General features: G+C 38.8%; 1 protein-coding gene across 1 annotated transcript in view; it reads right to left on the bottom strand.

The window, feature by feature from the left end:
- LOC136864376 (uncharacterized) overlaps positions 1 to 20,424 on the bottom strand; it is a 444,399-nt gene that overhangs the window by 65,394 nt on the left and 358,581 nt on the right. Inside the window, exons 8-10 of the mRNA XM_067141298.2 lie at positions 9,787 to 9,854; positions 6,493 to 6,573; positions 526 to 687 (exon numbers count right to left, since the gene is read on the bottom strand). Of these exons, the coding sequence (XP_066997399.2) occupies positions 526 to 687; positions 6,493 to 6,573; positions 9,787 to 9,854 (311 nt within the window). The remainder of the gene's footprint in view (positions 1 to 525; positions 688 to 6,492; positions 6,574 to 9,786; positions 9,855 to 20,424) is intronic.

The raw sequence follows: 20,424 nt of genomic DNA, 5'->3' as shown, positions 1-20,424 counted from the left end.
GGTATTCCAACATGCCAACTTCCTGTATTGCTACAACAGTAGTAATTAAACAGCCTGAAATTAATTTTCACACTTATTTGTGAATATATACTGAATTATGTTATTTATACAACCTCCTGTAAAGTAGATCACAAGGATTGTACACTGTTATTCTGGGTGGTATTCAATTTAAAAGTCATGAAAAATGAACTTATTTTATGGTTATGATCACATGTTCATGCTTAGAAATGGAAGGTCTCTCTTTCCTCCTCAGACATCAATAAGGTACCCTTTACATACAATATGTTAAATGCAAATATACTTAGGAGTTTCTGAGCACATGTAATATTGTATTGGTAATATACAATCTTTGATGAAATACCTAAATCAATATATTTGGTATGTATACACTTTTTACGTATCAGTTTTGTATTCACTGATATTACATTTTGCCTAACTAATGTAAAACAATGACTAAAGAAACTAAATATGTATTCCCCAAAATATATAGAGATCACAAAAATCATGATTTTACTTATTATTTACCTTCATAAACTTCAGCCTGAGTACAGTCAGATACTGTGTAGTACATAATTTCAGGTGACCTGCAGTCTGAAGAAAGTCTTGCACACAGACCAGGAGCATCAGGAAGAAAACCTGTGTACTCTCCAGAAATAGGGCATGGCATTTCTTGCTTCCTCTCCAGTCCTGTATGAAGAAAACGGAAAAAAAAATTCTGTAATTGTAGCTATTCTAGAGAATTGTATTATGCAATAGAAGAAGACAGAGAAGACAAGTTTCGATGGTGTCTTTCTCTATAGATGATGATGATGATGATGATGATGATGATGATGATGAAGATGATGATGTAGTGTTTGTTTGCTTAAACTCTGTTCTTGACTGGCCTTAACTGATGCTGAGGTGTGAGAATTATGCCTCAAAGGAGTTCAATAGCATGCCGGAAACCAACATCATGGGCCTGTTTCAATCAAATTCTCTCAATTGCAACAGACCTTGGCATGAATCGGCCCAGTTATATAGGGAATAGAAAGAAAACACTTAACCAACTGCAACAATGAGGTAAGTTTTTACTTTTAAAATAATGATGTTATTGGTTTCATGTTCCACTAACTACTTTTATGATTTTTGGAGACGCCAACATACCGGAATATTGTCCAATCAAACTTCTTTTATGTGCCTGTAAATTTACCAGCAAGAGGTTGGCATATTTCAGCACCTTCAAATACTGCCGGACTGACCTGGGAATGAATCTGCCAACTTTAACTCATAAAGGTCAATGCAGTGATGATGATGATGATGATGATGATGATGACAACAGGTATTATATAGATGGTATCTCAATAAATGCAGCTGGCATCTTCACAATTGTTCATTGTTTTCATTCATTCATTCATTCTTCATTGTTTTGTGGCCCTGAATACAAGTATTGACAGGAATTCAAAGTTAATTCAAGCTGTAAATGGGCGAACAGTCCAGAAATATTGAGGCTGAATGACAGGGATAAAGAAGTTCCTCATATATGCTGCAAATAACATAGCATCTGGTGTTGCTTTGTGTATGCAGCTAGTAGGTCTCAGAGTCCAGTTCTACATGGACAGAATTTTAACATCAATTTTTCTGGGAAGATGGGCAAAAGTCATGAAGAAAATGGAGGACACACTGAATAATAGAGTTTTCTTAAATTCATAAAACTTGTTTCTGTTGCACCTAAGAAAAACTTTCTAATTAACCCAATATATAGTAATCAGTTACATAGCCTATACAGGGCATAACACCTAAAACTACCACTGTAAATATTTCTGAAATGATATGTGCAACTGCATATTCTGTTTGCACAGAATGGAAGTACGTACATGGGCTCATAAATATAACCCATACAGCAATTCCAACAATGTCTGGAAAGTGGTCTTTGAGCACTATGTTTATGTTTCTTTAAATGGAATGATGCCTATTAACATGAGGAAAATAAAAGTACAGACAGTCAGAAGAATCACAGTGGCTTTTGTTGCAGGGTCCTAGTGCAAATAGTTCCTGAAATATGATCATTGCCATCTGGGAGTGCTGTCTGCTACCACTGAAAAGGTGTGTGCCCAGGACCGGCATGATGTTGAGCTGGTTAAAGTCTGAGGTACGGAAGTCGCTTACTGCTTCATTGCAGTGTTTGAACACTCAGCTATTCCCGATCCGCTGTGACAGAGTTGTGTCCCTTCACTCTAGAAGGATAGGGATCCCGCTACACAAATGTTATCTGTGGCTGCATGAAAACGGCAAAGTTCAAAAGTGTGCACATTGCACAATGTCGTTGCTAGGCTGGTCGATGGTCACTTCTGTCGATTCCTGTCAGTCCATCTCGTGACCTTCTTGTGATGTTTGGGATGTACACAGTTGAAGAAAGCAAGAAATCTGTTGTGGAAAAGATAAAAGCTAGAGCATACTTGCTGAAGAAAAACACTAATAAGTGAGCAAAGTATGGTATATGGAGCTTGTTTGCGACAGACACACAGACTGCATGTTGGATTCGTGCAATGTGGCATATGCTCACACATGTATTCATAGAGTGCCACAAATGATATAAAACACTAGGTGAAGCACCAATGTACAAATCTTCATAGCAGCAGTAGCAGAACAATGCAAGATGGTATTTCATGAAGTTTTCAGTAAAGGTTACATTTTGCAATTTGTGCAATAATTATCTGTCTTCCTGCATGCTACAGGTGTTCTGCAATTGCAGCTGAGGTCAAAGAAACTATTAAGAGGGATCCTATTGAATTCTGCATGCTAGACTTACAGGCATTTGAAAGCACTCAAAGGAAGGGGTTAATAAATCTCATACAGGCAGTAATAAATGTTAGCACCTTATCCAGGCCTGTCAGTGCAGAAGAATCACTCTCCCATCCCACAACAGTGTCAAGGGCACTGCCACACATGGTGCAAGAAGCACATTTGGAGGACTTGCCTGAAATAGGTACTCTCAACACTGCGGGAAGGCAGTATTGCCTTGACGACAGGTGGCTGGACAGATAAGTATACAGTAAAACCACGATAAGACGCTTCTGCAGGGGACAAGGGAAAAGAATGTGTTAAGCAAGAAAACATACTACTGAATACACGAATAAAAACTATCCAACAGGAATATGGAAACATAGATAAGATTTTTTTTTTACATAAGAGGATCTTACGTCGTATATCTGCAGGTACAGTGAAAATTCTATGAGAAGAGAGTATTAAAAGATGTGAAAAAAACACGATTGAACAAACATCAGAACTAATTCTGGTGGGGCTTGTAACATAATAATAGTGCACTGAAAAGTGTAAAAAACACCAAACAACAAATATGAAAATATTTGAAGAGGGCCCATAAAAATATCGAAAAATTGTTGCAGATCACACTCTTTCCAATACAAATGTTAGTAGAAGCTTTTTATTTCGGACCAGTGGGTTATTACACATTATTTTCCTGGTCACACACTTAGACAATGAATTGGAAGTTATACACGGGAATGACTTTGGCTGCTATTTCGAATCAAACAAAACTTTGACTGCCCAAGTCTGATTCGAGTGATTGAGTCCGAACTGGAAGGTGCAAGTTTCGGATTCACGCCACCTCTGCGCACTTAAAGATGTAGATGTCAGTCGACTTGCCGACAGACTTTAATTTTGTTTTCATTAGTACGGAATTTCACGACTTTTTCCGTATCCATAATTAGGCTATAGCAAGACAAATATGCACCACGCTGGTCAACTTCACATGATTATATTCCAGATGTAGGCTATCGCGCAACAAATATTCACTACCCGTCACTGCACAACTAAACACGAAATACATTTCTAACTTCTGTATGGAATACAGAATACAAGCACAAACAGGCTCATTGTGTTATTCTGCAGTTTCGTTGCTAACCGGCGAGCAAAACTGAGCATTTCTGAGGCTAATGGCTTGCTCTCCGAAGCTGCAATTTATCCTGTGAAGTTCAAGAATTCAAGGCCTTTTCCAGTTATCATGCAACTGCGGCGAGGGCTCTTACCTGAGTTGGAAATCACGTTCCTTCCACAAGGAATGACAAATAACATTTTCAGGGCTAGGAAATATGTGATCGTACTAAGTGGTTATAGCGAGAATTCATGACTTGATAAGTGAGGTATTTTTATATTTATTTAATACAATGACAATAGGGACTTCAAATTTATGATATGCTAAGCGGGAAAACGTGTTAATGAGGAATGCACTAACAAGGTTTCAATGTATATGCCACCATTATATAACCCTTGCTGCACACTACTTTTTTAGTGAATGCTTGATTGCAGGATTCCTTTTACTTCAGAATTCCCTGGAGTTGAACCTTATACTGGCAAAAATATTCTGGATGCTAAACTGGTATCGACATCAAAATGTTTCAAAAATGTCATTTTGTCACAGATGGGCTCTGGAGAATTTCAATAGGTTGTCATGTCTTGCTCATTGCCTGTCCACTGTCCTTCATCATACATTTGAGAGCAACTACTGGGAGATGATTTCCGAAGATCTGATAGTGTGCAAAATTTTGAACATATGCATGGCGTTGTTCATGCACCTGAAGCAAAGTGGTTATATGCAGTTCCTATTGAAAGTAGTACTGCAAGAATGCAAAACTTGCTGGAACACAAAAATTACTGTGATGAAGTCCATTATTGATCAGTGGAGTGAAATAGCGGAACTTTTAATTAAACAAAAAGGGATAATCATAGAAAATCAGAGATTTCCCCATCTGTCCCACAGTCGCACAGATATCGCCATTGCTCCCACACTGTTTGCATACTCATGTCCAATTAGTCCTCCTCACTCAGGTGGCAGGAAATCCCTCTGCCATACCTGAGCAGTGTTCCTTGCTAGACTGGTTCAAAACTGCTTGACCAGTGCCCGCTGCATCAGCCCTAGCTGGAACCATACTGGGTCTGAACACCAGCGTGTAAACTCAACCTGCATCATAGTGAACATTGGATAAGTCGATTCTATGCAGGGCACTGATTGTGTAGCTCCCTAAGCTGTACCATTTGTACGTTAATGTTTACATTCTGTGTCCTGTAATAAGTATCACACTGCACTTTCCTACTCAGTTTTGCATAGAAGGACGTCATATGGGATAGAATGGAGACAATGGTGTTTACGAATGCATAAAAAGCTGACATGATCCTAGTGTAAGATGAAAGTAGAAAGAATGCTGTGCTTATGTGCAATGTGTAAGCTGAGAGATATTTGATTGACATCAACCATCTTGATGCCTATTTTTGAATCTCATTAATCAACTACATGAAAGTAGAAGTGTAACACCTCTAAAACATTTCCAAAACAAATGAGTGGCTGAAGCAGAGGGTGAAATTAATGTTCTAGTATCCCCATATTAGTACCCATGATATTGCGAGGGGAACTGGCACCATCATAAGTTCCATTCATATCATGTCTCTCTCCAAGAGCTACATTTTAACAATTTTTAGAATCATGTTAATTTTTGTGGGTATTAAGGCATGATACTCCAAAGATGTCATGTATCCTGTTTACGGACAAAGCAACGTTTACAAATCATCGCCAAGTCAAACTTAAAACATGTGCTATTGGTCAATAAACAATCCCCATTGGCTTCACCAAATGACACATCAACATCCATGGAGTGTAAACGTGCAGAGCGGAATAGTAGACCATCATCTCATAGAACCATTTTTCCTAGCAAAGTAATGTCCGCTGATGTCAGAGAACATTCCATTGTAGACAAGGAGGAACATGTGGTATCAACATGATGGGTGCTCAGCTCAGTACAGCATGTCTTGAGCAAATGTTTCCTGATCGCTGGGTTGGGCGAAGAGAATCTGTAAGCTGGCGAAAGATAAGAGATGTTGTCTTCAAGGACGTACCAACTAGACAAAATGATATGAAGCATTATATTGGAGCAGCACATACAGACATTTCTTCTAAATGCTAAGTCATATGCAGCGATCTTTATGTGAAAGACTGCAAGTATAATTGTAGCTTATGGCCATCATCTTGAACACAAATGATAAATGTACACATACGGGTGGGATAGGTACACATATCCTAATAGTGGGCAGTCAACTGGAGCAGACAACACTCCCAGATGGAAATCATGATGTGATAATGATCATGAACTACTTGCACTAAGACCCTGCAACAAAAGCCATTGTGATTCTAATCATCTCTTCATTTATTTTCTTTGTTAGAGAGAAAAAGGGATAGAGGCAAATAAGAAAGGAATACAAATAATAGGATGAACACAATGGCAGGTCAATGGGGGGGAAGAAGGAGCAACAGAAAGAGGAGTCAAGGATGAACATGGAAATACAAAAGGACAAGGACAATTTTCACATCTTCATACCCTGTCACATATCACCAATCATTTCATTGAAAAATTTTTTGATACTTTTCCATTTACTAAATGGGGCATTTAAATACTTATACTTTTGAACTGAGATTCATCCTATAGTAGGCCTATTTTCACTTACTTCCTTGAGTAATCCACGTCACACCCTCAAAGTTGGAGTCGGAGCAAAGGCTGGTATTGAGATCAGTGCTAGTATGTTGCCCTGAAAGTAAAGGAAGTGGGATTTATTCATAAGATTTCTTTATATTTGCTTCAATAAATACATTATCTGTCATGAATGTGGCTACTAATAACCACTGTTCGCAATAGCCATATATATGTACACAGTAATTAATTGAAAATTATTATCATCAGTTTGTAATAATAGCACCTTCCGGCTCAGTGAGGAAAGCAATGGAAAACTACCTAATTTCCCCAGTACACCTCTAAAGCATTGTCTAGTCTATCTATGATAGCTAATGGCGGAGTTGCTGGGGATTCATACAGCCTTCAGGTTGAGAATTGAACAAATGCATAAAAAAGTAGAATATTTACACACAGTAAACAGAGGACTAGAGAAACTGGAGGGGAGTCTTAGTTTCTGAGCAAAATTTTGTCGTCTTACATTAACATTTATAAAGCAAAATTTTCCATCTATTCTACAAATACATTATTTTGAACAGTTTTAAACTTTGTTCTGTTCACAATTCTGGAAATTATTCCCTTTGCATTTAGAAACAGGCTTCTTACTAGGATATGATTAAGGAACAACAGCTCCTCACTAATAATAATAATAATAATAATAATAATAATAATAATAATAATAATAATTATAATCATTATCATCATCATCTTCAACCACCATGTGCAGGCTTTTTAATCTGATGCCATTTAGGCTGCCCTCATATCATTTTTGAATTCATTTTACTGCATCAGATGGCAGAGTACAACATAAGATATCTTTCACATGCCAATGCCGTATGACATAACACGTAGAACAGACTTTTCTCCACCCTTCAACAATCCGACTACCCCTGCCAGGTTTGAACCAGCAATCTTGAGATCCGGAGGCCAACAAATACCACTGATCTGCAAAGGGAGCTTCCTTAATTGTAAACTTATGATTTCCATTTCATTTTTCATCTCTTTATACCAATGGTGTCAATCTATTAATTACTGCAATGAATATCTTCATACAGTCATAAGTTCTTACAATACTGGTTTCTTGTTAGTAAAAATCTGAGTGTGTATTGTCATTTAAAGTGAAGTTTCTTATGCCGAGTACTTCCTAAATCCTTGTATCGTCGCCATAAGACCTATCGGGGCCGATGACCTTCAATGTTAGGTCCCTTAAAACAACAAGCATCATCATCATCATCATCATCATAAGACCTATCTGTGTCAGTGCGACGTAAAGCAAAATTTAAAAAAAAAAAAATGTAGTAGGGTTTAATTCCCATTATGATACCTCCAGTAAGCTGTAATCTTGTAATGGCTAGCAATATTTCTTAGAAATTTAATACTGAGTTCCAGCAAGAGTATGTTTTGTCTTCAACATTCGTCAAGATTGTCATGTAGCATCTTACTACTGTGTCAGTTGAAACTCAGGGACTGACAATCCTACTCAGCTGCTTGCTTACTGCTGAGAATTTTAAAATTTAATCTTCCTTCTTATTTGGCCATGTCCATTGTTCACTCGAGGCAAGAGCATGACAGGGATAATCGGATTACAGCGAACACTTTTCAGGTTCCTTGGTATCGAACAGTAAATTGTGTAAGTGTATTAAGTCATTTACTGTAACTGCCTCTCAATTTTACAATTACCTTATGCTACATTAAATGCAATTGTGTCAAAGCTCAGAAAAAAGTCTCCAATACTGTTATATTAAGCCATGTCCAGTAATTGAATTTTACTAAAACTAATTTATGGTTCTGAAGTGTTAAAAGAAAAATTACAATCTCCTAGATACATTTGTCAGATGATAAGTTTTAATCTTAACTTATTCTCAGTATGAAAATGCATCTTATATCCTCTTATGTATTTTTTCTTAGTTATTATTTAGATTATCTTGAAGTTATAGTGGCAGTTAGTCATGGCTAAATGGACATCTGGTCTTACTTGTAATTAACTTTAAACAAATTTGAATTTCCAACATGTGGCTCATTAATGGGTTTCACAATCTATCTTCTTTCAAGAACTATTTACACTTCAACCATTACTTTGCATCTTTCTTTCTGATTTTCTTTAGCTTTCTATTAGAAGGACCATACATGTCCAAGACACTGACTAAATAGTTAATACTTCCCACATACCACTTCTTGAAGGTGTGTGAACCTATTTCAGTATGTCAAGCAATGATATAATCAAGAAACAAAAAGGGCTCTCTAATACTAAAGATTTCTATCCCTTACTGTCAGCATGGAATCAATCAATTAACAGTGACCTGCATTTAGGACTGTCACACAGGTGGCAGATTCCCTTGTTTACCATGTCTTAAATGATTTCAAAGATTTTGGAAATTTCTCTAAGTTCCCTTGGTAAATAATTCTAATCCCTAATTCATCTGCCTATTAACAGCAATCTGCCCCTATTTGACTTCTTGAGTTCCAACTATATCTCCTATTTTTTGAAACCTCTTCAAGCTCATTTGTCTGCTAATGTCATTCCACACCACCTCTCCATTGACAGCTCGAAATATACTGCAATAAAGATTCTTTTCAAGTAGAATATCATGTGGGTCACAATCAAAAGTCCCACTATGGTCATACAGTGAAACTTGAATATAGGACTATTTTCCTTCCTCAGAATTACTCATATACTGGGACATTATTTTATCTATTTGGGGGATTCTCACTCGCCCAGTCGCCTGTGATTCGAGCCTGTCTCCCGCCAAACACTTTGTCGTCATGCGGTCAGCACATGTTTTCGCACAATACTTCCTGTACTTTATAAAGGTATTATGTATATACACGTGCTCACATAATGAAAATGGCATTGGAACAACACACTCAGCACTAAACATGTGAACACTTGACTAAATGGAACCTTTCACTGATAAAGCTCTCAGCAGGCTGCATATGATGCGCCGCGAAGTGCGTAATGGCAAATGGTTGGCAGGAGGCAGGTTTGCAGCGTAGGCGACCAGGTGAGTGAAAATCCCCCAAATAGATAAAATAATGTCCCTGTATAACAAATAATGCACATTTATTGTTGATTATCTTCATACTGAGTATTTGAAGAAAGTTCATAAGACATAAAATAATAAATCTGTACCAGCATCACATATTCAAATTTCACTTGTAGAGAAGCTATCTGTTTTATAATTCATAAGTATCAACATTTGCCTTGTCTAAACATCACAGCACTATACTGTACCTCGTTACATTTTACTTCTTTCTCATTTAATTATCACTCAGTGACGTTTATGATATTTACCTAATTTGAATTCAATCACATTCGAACCTCTCTTCTTCATCCATATGCAGTTGTGCATGTGCTCTCCACTGGAAGGACAGAAGAGAAACACTATATTTAATTATCATGGAAAATACTTTGGGTGAAAGGTGAAAATTCTAGCAAGAACTAAATTTAAAATAATAATGTTATTGGTTTTACATTCCACTAAAATTATTCATAACTTGGTGAACTGAAACACATTATGTAAAACAAACGTACTGACTGACTGACTGACTACTGGACATAAAGAAATGAAATTTTGGGGATTCATTCATATTAACATGTAGGTGCTCGCAGGGAAGATTTTTGGATATTCCGGCGCTAAGGAGGTGGAAAAGGGGGTGAATATTTAAAATGAGGATATCTATATCTCAAAAACTTAAAAGTTTACAGATGTAAAAATTGGTATTTGGAATCTACTGTAAAAATAAAAAAACACTTATTTTTTTTGTTTTTGGAAAATCCCATTAAGGGTGGTGAAAAAAAGGGGAAGAATGGATGAACACCTTTTATGAGGAGACTGATATCTCAAAAACTGTAGATGTTACAGACATGAAAATTGAAATTTGGAATCTCCTTTGAAAATAAACACACGTTTTTGTGTTTTTGGATAATCCGATGAATAGGGGGTGAACAGGAGTGACAAACGGGGTGAATTTTTAAGACGACTATATCTGCAAATTATCTCAGACCATTCCATTTAGTCAAAATTTAAAATTATTTGTATGAGAATGTATGTATACATACCAAAAAATTTAAAGATGTTGGTACTTGGAAGCTCTTTTAAAGAAATTAGTACTGTTTGTTTTTAGAAAATTCACTTGAATGGGGAGTGTGAAAGGAAATAAAAAAACTGAAAAAGAGGGTGAATTTTTAAAATAAGAGTATCTACAGTATATCTCAAAAACTTAACATGTTGCAGACGTGAAAATTGGTTTTCGAATCTCCATTAAAAATAAGGAAACACGTTTTCTTTGGTTTTCGGAAAAGGCGAGTGGAAAGATTGAAAAATTAGTTCAATTATTTGTATGAGAATGTATGTATACATACCAAAAAATTTAAAGATGTTTAAAACGTGAAAACTGGTATTTGGAATCTGCTTTAAAAATAAGAAAACAAGCAAACACGCATTTGTGGGGGGGAATCAACTCGGTAGAGGGGGGATGAAAACGGAAATGAATTCCTTTTACGAGGATACATATATCTCAAAAACTGAAGATGTTACAGAAGTGTTAATTGGTACTTGGAAGCTCTTTTAAAGAAATTAGTACTGTTTGTTTTTAGAAAATTCACTTGAATGGGGAGTGTGAAAGGAAATAAAAAAATTGAATACTTTTTCTGGATAAATTTAAATCTCAAAATTGAAGGTTACAGAGGTGGAAATAGGTATTTGGAATCTCCTTTAAAAATAAAGAGACACGCATTTTTTGGGTGGGGGGGAACCAACTTAATGGGCGGGAGTGGAATGATAAAGGAGTTGAATTCTTTTCATGAGGATACTTATATCTCAAAAACTGAAGATGTTACAGACATGAAAATTTGCATTTGGAATTTTCTTTCAAAATAACGAAACACGTAATCTTTTGTCTTTGGAAAATCTACTTGGGGGTTGGGGGGATTAATTGAAAAATTAGTAGAATACTTTATACGAGGATACTTATATCTCAAGAAATAAAGATGACACAGAAATGAAAATTAGTATTTGGAATCTCCTTTAAAAATAAAGAAACACGCATTTGGGAGTGGGGGGGAATCAACTTGGGGCGGGGGCAGTGAAAAAGGAGTTTAATTCCTTTTTATGAGTATATATATATCTCAAAACTGAAGATGTTACAGTCGTGATAATTGGCATTTGGAAGCTCCTTTATGAACAAAGAAACCAGTTTATTTGGTTTTCGGAAAATTCACTTAAGGGGGAGTGTGAAAGGAAGTGAAAAAATATAATTATTTTTATGGAGAAAATTATATCTTAAAAACTTAAGGTTGCAGACATGAACATTTTTACTTGGAATCACCTTAAGAAATAAAGTAACACGTATTTGTGGAGGGGGGGGGGGATTCAACTTAACGGGCTGGCGTGAAAAAGGAGTTGAATTCTTTTTATGAGGATACTTATATCTCCAAAACTGAAGATGTTAGATGCATGGACATTTATATTTGGAATCTTCTTTCAAAGTAAAGAAACATGTGTTCTTTTGTCTATGGAAAATACACTTAAAGGGGTGAATGAATTGAAAAATTAGTTGAATTCTTCGTGTGGGGATACTTATATCTCAAAAAATTAAAAATGTTGTCCAGCTCCATGGCTAAATGGTTAGCGTGCTGGCCTTTAGTCACAGGGGTCCCGGGTTCGATTCCCGGCAGGTTCGGGAATTTTAACCATCATTGGTTAATTTCCCTCACACAGGGGCTGGGTGTACGTGTTGTCTTCATCATCATTTCATCCTCATCACAACGCACAGGTCGCATACTGGCGTCAAATCAAAAGACCTGCACCTGGCGAGCCGAACCCATCCTGGGATCTCCCGGCACTAAAAGCTATACGCCATTTCATTTCAACTCAAAATGTTAAAGATGTGAAAATTGGTATTTGGAATCTCATTTAAAAATAAAGAAACACGCACTTTTGGGGAGGAGGATCAACTTAATGGGTAGGAAAGGGGGTGAAAAAGGAGTTGAATTACTTTCACGAGTATAATTATACCTCAAAAACTGAAGATGTTACGGACGTGAAATTTAGTATTTGGAATCTCCTTTAAAAATAAAGAAACACGCATTTTTTTTTTTTTTTTTTGGAAAATCGACGTAAGGGGTGTGGGGTTGAAAATAAGTAAATAAAGAGTTGAAATACGTTTATGAGGATACTTTATCTTAAAAATGGAAGCTATTAAGAGACATGAAAGTTGGTATTTTGAATTTCTTTTCAAAATAAAGAAACACGTATTTTTTGTTTTCGGAAAGTCCACTTAAGGCGGGAGAGGGGTGGAAAGAAGTGAGGAAGAAGAAGTTGAATAATTCTTATGAGTATACATTTATCTCAAAAACTGAAGGTGTTACAGATGTACAGGCATGAAAACTGGTATTTGAATATCCTTTAAAAATAATGAAACACTTTTTTTTTCTTTCGGAAAATCCAATTGAGGGGCTGAAAAGAATTGGAAAAGCAGGTGAATTTTTAAAATGAGTACCGGTATATCTATATTATATGTCGTCCGGCTCCATGGCTGAATGGTTAGCGTGCTGGCCTTTGGTCACAGGGTTCCAGGGTTCGATTCCCAGTATGGTCGGGAATTTGATCCTACATTGGTCAATTTCCCTGGCACGGGTACTAGGTTTATGTGTTGTCTTCATCATCGTTTCATCCTTATCATGATGCGCAGGTCGCCTACGAGCGCCAAATCAAACGACCTGCACTTGGCGAGCCGAACCTGTCCCGGCACTAAAAGCCATACTGTACCGTACCCAGGGGTAATAACCCTCTAGGATGATGCCTCCATTTCCTGATTAAACATCTGACTAACTCAGGGTTGGGCAGAGAAGTGGGTAGATTGTCGAGGGTAGGTCTAAATTTTGAAGTTTATCACTTATCTATAAGTATATGACAGGAATAATGGAGGTTTATCTCGAATGAGAAACACTGATATGGGGTAAGATGAGTTTATTACATAAAATGACCCCAAATCATACTACAACAAATAAAAATCCAAATAATAAAACGTGAATGAAATTATCAATGAAATAAAATTGAAATGAATATGGACAACAAACGTTAATTACGCAAATCAAATAAATGATAAAATGAAAGTTCCAAATTATAACATTAAAATATTTATGAGTTTCAAAATAGCTCCACATTATTGTCTAATGTTCCTGTTTGTATGGAGTAGCACGATTTTAAATATCACCATAATATGGATTGAAATTCAGGGTAGTTGCCACAACAGTTACCTTTAAACGAGAATTAAGGTGCAATGGGACATGATATGAACTACGAAAAATAATAGTGGCATGTCCCTACGCTATATTTACAATAATCACAATACAATTCAAATATCTCATGTAATTACATTGGATCAGGTAGGGGAAAACTTATATACTGTACTGACTCGACGTGAAACGCGGTTCACCAAAGGATCTAGTAAGAACTAGACTGACCACAAACATTCACTCAGCACTCGGGCTGTTCCCCATTAAACAACAAGACAACATATCAAAAACAACATGAAATTACATAAAACACCATCCTGTAAGAGAAAACAAATAATATACTTTAATAAACACGTGGAAAGCAATGGGCAACATTGCGTTCATCTGCTGCATTTGTGCAATTCATCTGTCACATAATTCCTGCTTTGCAGTGGGCTGAAATGAAATGTTAAAACTCTGCTCTGGAGAATTTGTCACTGTTTTGCCAAGATTGTATTACAGAAATAACATCTCACTTCAAGCTGCCTGTATAACCACGGCTGATAAGTTAACTTGTAGGGTGAGCTCATTTACAATACACTTAAGAAAATGGAAATTGCAACACCATGAAGGCATTGGTCGTTTGTGTTGCTTTTCAAGATATGGAACGATGGCATGTAGGTATGTAAATGATCAAAGTTTCAGACCCATTGAATTGTTGCTACAGGTCTCCCCACATGACTGGTCGCGGAGGAATCAACTCCAGTATACGGACTCTGGTGTAGTGTAGTTGACTTGCAGTCTGTGCAGTGAAGTGTTCCCTGTCAAACATGCCTCGATGACAGAGAAGAGCACGCTATCAACAACTGTCACACTTTGAGAGGGCTCGGATAATTGGGTTATGTGAGGCTGGATTATCGCTAAGGACTGTCGCTGCATGTGTTGGCTGACAGGCATCTACGGTACAACGTGTATGGCAGCAGTGGTCAAAGGAAGGTACCCACACTCATAGACCTGGCACAGGCCCAGCACAACAGAAACTGCGAGAGAGGATCGCCGCATCATTCGGATGGCCCGGATGGAACCCCATGCAACAGCAGCGCAAATTCGAGCAGCTGTGGCACCCCACGTTACACAACAAACAGTTGGTAATCGCCTGCGTGCAGCTGGCTTACGAGCCCATGTCCCTGCAGAAGGTGTTCCATTGACCCCACAACAGTGACGTGTAAGGCTGGCCTGGTGTCGAGAAAGATCGACGTGGGTCGACGAATGGCATAGGGTCGTCTTTAGTGATGAATCGCACTTCTGTCTTGCCCGCAGTGATCGCTGGAATAGTGTGCACCGATGTACCAGGGAGAGGGGCCGCCCAGATCTTATTGTCGAGAGGCACACATTATGGTCTAGGGAGCTATTGGTTTTAATGTGAAATCACAATTAGTGCTTGTTGAGGGCACTATGACTGCTCGACAGTACGTTGATAGGGTACTCAATCCAGTGGTTGTCCCTATGATGGTGAACATTGCTAATGGGATGTTTCAGCAGAACAGTGTCCGGGTTCACACTGCACGCATTTCCAGAGAAGCTCTCCATGACATCACAACCTTAGAATGGCCTGCCAGATCCCCAGACCTCAGTCCTATTGAGCATGTGTGGGCCATGATGGGTCGACAACTGGCCAACCGTCCTCAGCCACCCACAACTCTGGAACAACTGACCCGTGTAGTGCAGCAAGCATGGGCAACAATTCCTCAGGAAGCGATCCAGGGCCTTATTGACTCCATGCCTCGACGAATTCATGAATGTATTGCAGCTCGTGGTGGGCACATCCTGTATTGATTGTTGTCCAAACTTGCAGTCAGAGGGACCTGAAAGCGTATTCATCGAATCACAACCAAACACTCATCATGCGTGTTCAATTGCAGCAATGTAGCACTACTCCTTCTAGGTGTTGCAATTTCCATTTTCTTCAGTGTACAAAAAATGCTAATAATTTCCACTGCACTCAAGTATTTGGAACTGCTAAGGTATGTCCAACTGCTGCTCACTCACTGCTTTCAAGCAACATAATGTATTTACTTGAAGAAAAGGCCCCTTTTCTTTTTTAATACAACATTTAGTCCTAAGTTGGGAGGTGGGTGGTGGGGGGTGGGTGGTGGGGGGTGGGTCTTATATTTGCAGCAAGTATTAGAAATGAGAATTATGAAGAGACAATTCAAAATAAGTATACTAAATATTACAGTATATTGAATTATTGTTTATCCACTGCAGCATGGCATCATTTTGAGGGCCACAAAAAGATACCGGTAATAAGAGTTTCTTTTTCTTTTTTAATGCAGTTTTAAGTTTATCTCTGAATTTTTTGAGTAACGAACTGTGTTTGGTTCTACCAAATACCCTTGACTTGTGGTCCATACACCATTTTTTCATTGAATTTCAAAACTTCTACCTTGAACTCCACAGTGAATCTCTGTTGTGAATTAATTTTACCAGTAACGGCAAATAAGGTAGAAAAAAACACTCACTCAAATGAAGATGTTGCTGTTCAGACCACTGGACTTGCTTTACTCGTAAGATTAAAGAAAGTTAGAAGCTGCTACTGTGTGAAGATCAATTTCCCATCCCCTCCATGCTAATGACATTCTATCGCAAACATCTGAAAAGGAGAAATTTGTCCTTGGCCAACACAGTAATTTTTGAAAAATCCTAAAGAAATTCCCATCGATGAATGCATAGGCTGCCTCACCCTGGATAAGGACTTGAGGCAGCCCGACCAGAGCCTTGTGGGCTAGCTGCTCGACCTCGGTGGCGAATTCTTGTAGTGTCGCGTTGGCACGCTGGATCCTCGTCCTTAGCTTGAATCGGTAGGCACCTGCAGTTAGTGGTCACCGTAGCATTCATTGAGCGCTGCCACCCTTCCTAGGTGGCTCCCAGTTGGAGACTGTGTAATATCTTCACTGCTTGCACGTGTAACCTGGCGATCAGGCTTGCGGCCCTCTTCTGTAACATCCAACCATTGTGGCCACAGACAGTCTCAAACTGGACCTGGAACATCCTCCAAGAAGTGATCCTGTCGTAGTATGAGGGTCCCATCATAGTGCTGGAGCCACCTTCATTGCTGCTGGGCTTAGCACGAGTCTCTATAGCTGCCAATCTTCCATGAAGTGCACTGACTTCTTGCCTCATGTCTTGAACTCCAGATTCCACAACATGGGGCATTGGTTTAAACTGCTTTTCAACCAGTTCACTGACATCCTGCATAATGTCATTCTTTAACTTTATTTTGTGAGAGCACAATTCTTGTTCTAACTTACACTGTCCCTCTTTCAGTTCACTTAATTCTGATTTCAGTTCACACCTGATTTCATCCTGACTTAATTTTAATTCCCACTTAAGTTCATTCTTAAGTTGGTCCTGGCTGGATTTGAGCTCACTCATGATCTTACTTTCAAGTTGGTCTTGACTGGATGTGAGCTTAGTTTCAAGTCACCGAATGAGTGGCTTTGACGTTTGGGTCACGTAGCTTGCATTCGAGTTATGGTGGGTTCGAGCCCACCTGTCAGCAGCCCTGAAGATGGTTTTCTGTGTTTTCCCACTTTCAGGCCAAGCAAAACCTGGGGCTGTATCTTAACTGAGGCCATTGTTGCTTCCTTCCAACTCCTAGCCCGTTATTATCCCATCGTTGTCGTAAGCCCTATCTGTGTTGGTGAGACATAAAGCAAATTGTAGCTTTCAAGTCGATCTTGATTAGATTTGAGTTCCCTAAAGTACTGATTCTGGTTAGCTGTAAGTTCTCTGCATTTATTGAGAAGAGTCTGGAACTGTTCAGTATCCATTTTCCTACTCAATAGAAATTTCTAACAACTTTGAAGTACGCTACTAGTCAGTCTCTTTTCTGACACCAGTTGTAAGGTGTAGGCAGGAAGGAGCAAGTAAATAAATAAATATATGACTGGTAGCGTTTACTCTAAGATTTATTAACTAATACTGGTTACTATAGAATTACACAGTCACACAATCAGTCTAGTTAGCACACTTTCTCTCTGTTCTGAATGTCACACAAGTTATTCAATCTAACACTCACAAGCTAAAATAATTTTTTTTAAATCACTGGGCCCCGGTCCCTAGGGCAGTTCATACACTGTGCTGACTGTACTCTAATAGCAGCCGCACATCTCAAAGTGCACGTTTGCACACAGTCTCACAAATCTGTATGTAGTATGGAGTTCGCACATACATACATACATACACAACAGTGACTGTGTGCCCGACTCTCAATCGTTCACTGGCTGAGTTCGAACTGAATCGACTTGAGCTTAGGGAGGCCAGCCCTTCCAGATACTTCACGGGAGTAGAAAACCCTGGAAATCTTTGAAATCAGAAAGATCTGGGCTCCTCTTCTGCTATGAGGGAGAGGGTGGAGCCGGATCTTGGTGAAGTTACTTGCAGTTGGAGCTGCCTGACTTGCTCCACCCAAAGCCGCATGTTGGACAGTGTCACAATAATTCAATTTTTTTTTTTTTTTGTATTCATAATCAGCGTGATTTCATTGAATTTTCAAAATCCAATTAGCAGTAACTTTTTCCCAGTCCCTTTAATATTCTCAAGATGTCACTTTCTTTCCAGGGAAATTAATTTTCTCCTTCACTATATTCAGTAATTTCTGGATGCTGCTTTTTTCTCTTCACAAAATACTAAGAGTGATCTACAAACCAGCAATTTGTCAAATTCATCCAGATCTTTCCTTGGCATTTGGTCATTGCTTCCCTTGGCTTCCAACTTGGGTGTTCCATCTTTTTCAACCGTGTCACATTCTCGGGCAATATTTTGGAAAACCCTCTCACTCTTACCCACACACTCATTTTATTGAGAGGAAAAGTAAAACCTCTCTTCTCTTCTTTACAAAAGTTTAGCGCATAATACGTTAATTTCTTGTTCTGTGAATTTATAACATCCTTTGATATATCTCTATTGTTCACTATGCAGTGAATTAGAACTCAGCAAAAGTACCCAGTACTGACAGTATTAAGTAAAGCACACTGGATTATAAAAGAGGTAGTCTAGATCTTGCACATCATTAAGGAGATGGTATATTACTATTCGTAACACTTCAAGTTAATGAAGTGCATGAGTTAGCAGCATGAATTTGCTATCTGTGTGAGACAGCACAAGAGACTTGAATACAGTTTGTAATACTCTGGGCTCATGTGGATGGACCCTTCCGTGAATACCTTGCTAATGAGATGGCATGTCCCCTGTTGTATGTCCGGCGCTCCCTTTCTCGCTCCGCCAGCCAGCTGCACGCGCGCCTGTGTATCATTCTGCTAGCTTCGACGCGCAGCCCTCAGTGCGCGTGCCTGACCATCGAGTGTACTATAAATAGGAGCTCCCTGCCTGCTCACTTGCCCACTTGCCCCGGTGTCCAGCTCCAGAATACACCCTACGTCGAGCACGGAGGCTACTCCTCTTGAAAATGTGCTTCGACCAGGTGGACTGAATTTCTGGCAGTACGAGGTTTCACCTCTGGTCACCGCTCCCTTACCTGTTTCCGCTGCCTATGTTCCGTAATTCTTTTACAAGCCATTGTCATTCCCTAAGTTATGCAAGCTCCCTTAGTTTCGCTAGGTGGAATTTCTTCAATCAATTGAACTTGCTTTTTAGGAATTCAGGCACTTCAACAAACAAGGACTCTCAAAGACATTTATGTTAGTGTGCCAGATAGTTCTCGACTATCAACGTGTCAATTCACAAAGACTATCTTTTCAAGATAGAAGTGTATATAAAGACTGTAAACCTGTACATATTGTATAAAGACAGACTTTTCTCAAGATTCAATATTCCTTTTTGCTTCAAAATAAATTTCAGTTATTGTGTAAATATCATAAAGTGAAGCAAATAAAAGTTGTGTTTGTAAATTTCAACCTTGGTTACAACACAACTCTATGGCGACGAGGTAAAAAAGCAACTCTACAATTCTTCGACCCCAGTTGCCAACTCTATGGCGACGAGGTAAAAACGCAACAACCTACAATTCTTCGACCCCAGTTGCCAACTCTATGGCGACGAGGTACAAAGCCACAAACTACACGTCATCAGCCCCAATCGCCAACTCTATAGCGACGAGGTAAACACGGCACTCCAATTCAACAGGCCCAGTTGTCAACTCTACGGCGACGTGCTAAACAACAACGACACTCCAACCAGTTCTGACACACAGCTTACCTTACTCTTTCTTGCACGCATTTCGCAATGGCTACTGCGGAACAGCTCGCTACGGTCTTCCAAGCCTTACAGCAGCAACAACAACAGTTTATGCAACAACAACAGGCAGCATTACTTCAGGCTATTCAAGCTATTTCTGTCTCTACACAGCCATCAGCTATTCCTCCGTTCTCTGCTTTTGATCCGGCTAAGGAAGAATGGTCAGTTTATTTAGCCCGTTTACAACAGCATTTCATCTGCCATTCTGTCACAGATGATCAACGCCGCCGCGCACTATTTCTTAGTTCGGTTGGCAATGCTACGTGTGAATTACTACGTAAATTAAGTCCGGAAGAACACTTATCTGAGGTACCCTTCACGCAGCTCTTGGCCCGTCTCACGGAACACTATGCCAAAGCTCCTCACATAGTGGCTGCTCGCTATAAATTTTTTCAGAGCAGAAAGCAACCCCATCAGACACATACTGAATGGATAACTGAATTGCGTGGTCTA

Source organism: Anabrus simplex, chromosome 2 (assembly GCF_040414725.1).
Source record: "Anabrus simplex isolate iqAnaSimp1 chromosome 2, ASM4041472v1, whole genome shotgun sequence".
NCBI lineage: Eukaryota > Metazoa > Arthropoda > Insecta > Orthoptera > Tettigoniidae > Anabrus > Anabrus simplex.
The sequence above is the reverse complement of the archived record's forward strand: the minus strand, read 5'-3'. Positions and strand labels throughout refer to the sequence as shown.